We start from the raw sequence: 1,345 nt of genomic DNA, 5'->3' as shown, positions 1-1,345 counted from the left end.
TGAGCTGAATCTCTCAGGGTCACTTCCATGTGAATCTGGCCAGGGGTGAAGTGATGTCATCAAACCAAACCAACCTAGGGAAGGCATGAACCCTGGGAGGCAGTTTTATGGAATGTCAGCATCTCCCAGGGAGGGTCCAGCCCTGAGCTGCCAGAGCTCCCGGCAGTGCTGGGTGGTGGGTCAGCCCTGAGGAGGGGTCTGGACTTAGAGCACAGGGCCCAAGACGCAGGTATCTCTGTTCAAAATCTCATGGTGCCATGCAAGCCTGGGACTTGTGGAGGGAAGCAGAGCTGGGCAGGTCTAGAATCTGGGCCAAGATATTTCTGCCAAGGCTGGTTCAGTCACCACCAAATGAATATCACGACTATGGACAGACATCTCCCTCTCCTCTAATGTCCACTCCTGGCCTGTCCTGAAACTCACACTGTAGCACAGACCACAGCAGGACAGCCTGTTTCTGTCAGCCCTGAACCCACCCCTGACACGCACTTCACACAGCCTGCATGGAGTGCGGAGAGGAAAGGGCAGCCGGAGGCTCAGGCCTAGGTGACTTGGGACCACTCTGATCCTGCCTATGTCCCTAGTCCTCCTGAAACTGAAGTGTGACCCAAACAAAGACAGAGGTTTGTGTCTCACTTCCCCATCTGCCTGTGTTACTGTGGGAAACGTAATTGTCATTATCCCACATCTGACAATAGTAGTCAGCCTCGTCTTCAGCCTGGGCCCCAGAGATGGTCAGGGTGGCCGTTCCACCTGACCTGGAGCCAGAGAATCGGCCTGGGACCCCTGAGGCCCTGTTTGTGTCATCACAGATGAGCATGGCAGGGCTCTGGCCCGTCTTCTGCTGGTACCAGTGAGAATAAACCTTGCTAAGTCATCTCTCTCTCAGATGATCCTGGCCGGCTCTCCCGGGGCCACAGATACCACAGGTGGCTGAGCAGGTGCAGAGGAGGTCACAGAGCCTGCAGGAGTAGACAGGAGAGGTGAGCCTGAGGCTGAGGGTCTCCTTCCCAGAGGGCCCCACCCCCTGCAGCACCCCCTGTGCTGAGCTGAAGTTCAGGCCAGGCTGCTCCCTGGTTGTGTGGGGCTGAGCCCTGGGGGCAGTACCTGCGCAGAGAGTGAGGAGGGGGAGCAGGAGAGGGGTCCAGGCCATGGTGGAGACACCCCAGAGCTCTGCGTCTCAGCCCACAGCGGGGAGGGCCCCCAGGCCTCTCTTATCCTGAGGGAAGGGGGCTCCTCATGCAAATGTCCTCCTTCCTTCTGTGGCTGGGGGGGGCTCCTGTCTGAGCAGAGAAGGGCTGGGGTTCCAGGGGGGTGGCCCATGGGCCCATCCCCCAGGCCTGGG

At 59.0% G+C, this 1,345-nt stretch overlaps 1 gene segment (V, D, J or C); it reads right to left on the bottom strand.

Moving 5' to 3' along the window:
* Window positions 1–885: 885 nt before the first annotated feature.
* The window catches only part of LOC102502721 (immunoglobulin lambda variable 3-19-like), a 13,834-nt gene continuing 13,374 nt past the window's right edge, over window positions 886–1,345 (bottom strand). The window contains 2 exon segments of the V gene segment in view: window positions 886–962; window positions 1,025–1,107. Coding sequence covers window positions 886–962; window positions 1,025–1,107 — 160 coding nt within the window.

The sequence above is a fragment of the Tupaia chinensis genome, unplaced genomic scaffold (assembly GCF_000334495.1).
Source record: "Tupaia chinensis unplaced genomic scaffold, TupChi_1.0 Scaffold000035_1, whole genome shotgun sequence".
NCBI lineage: Eukaryota > Metazoa > Chordata > Mammalia > Scandentia > Tupaiidae > Tupaia > Tupaia belangeri.
Note: the sequence above shows the minus strand (reverse complement) of the source record. Positions and strands in the feature narration are given on the sequence as shown.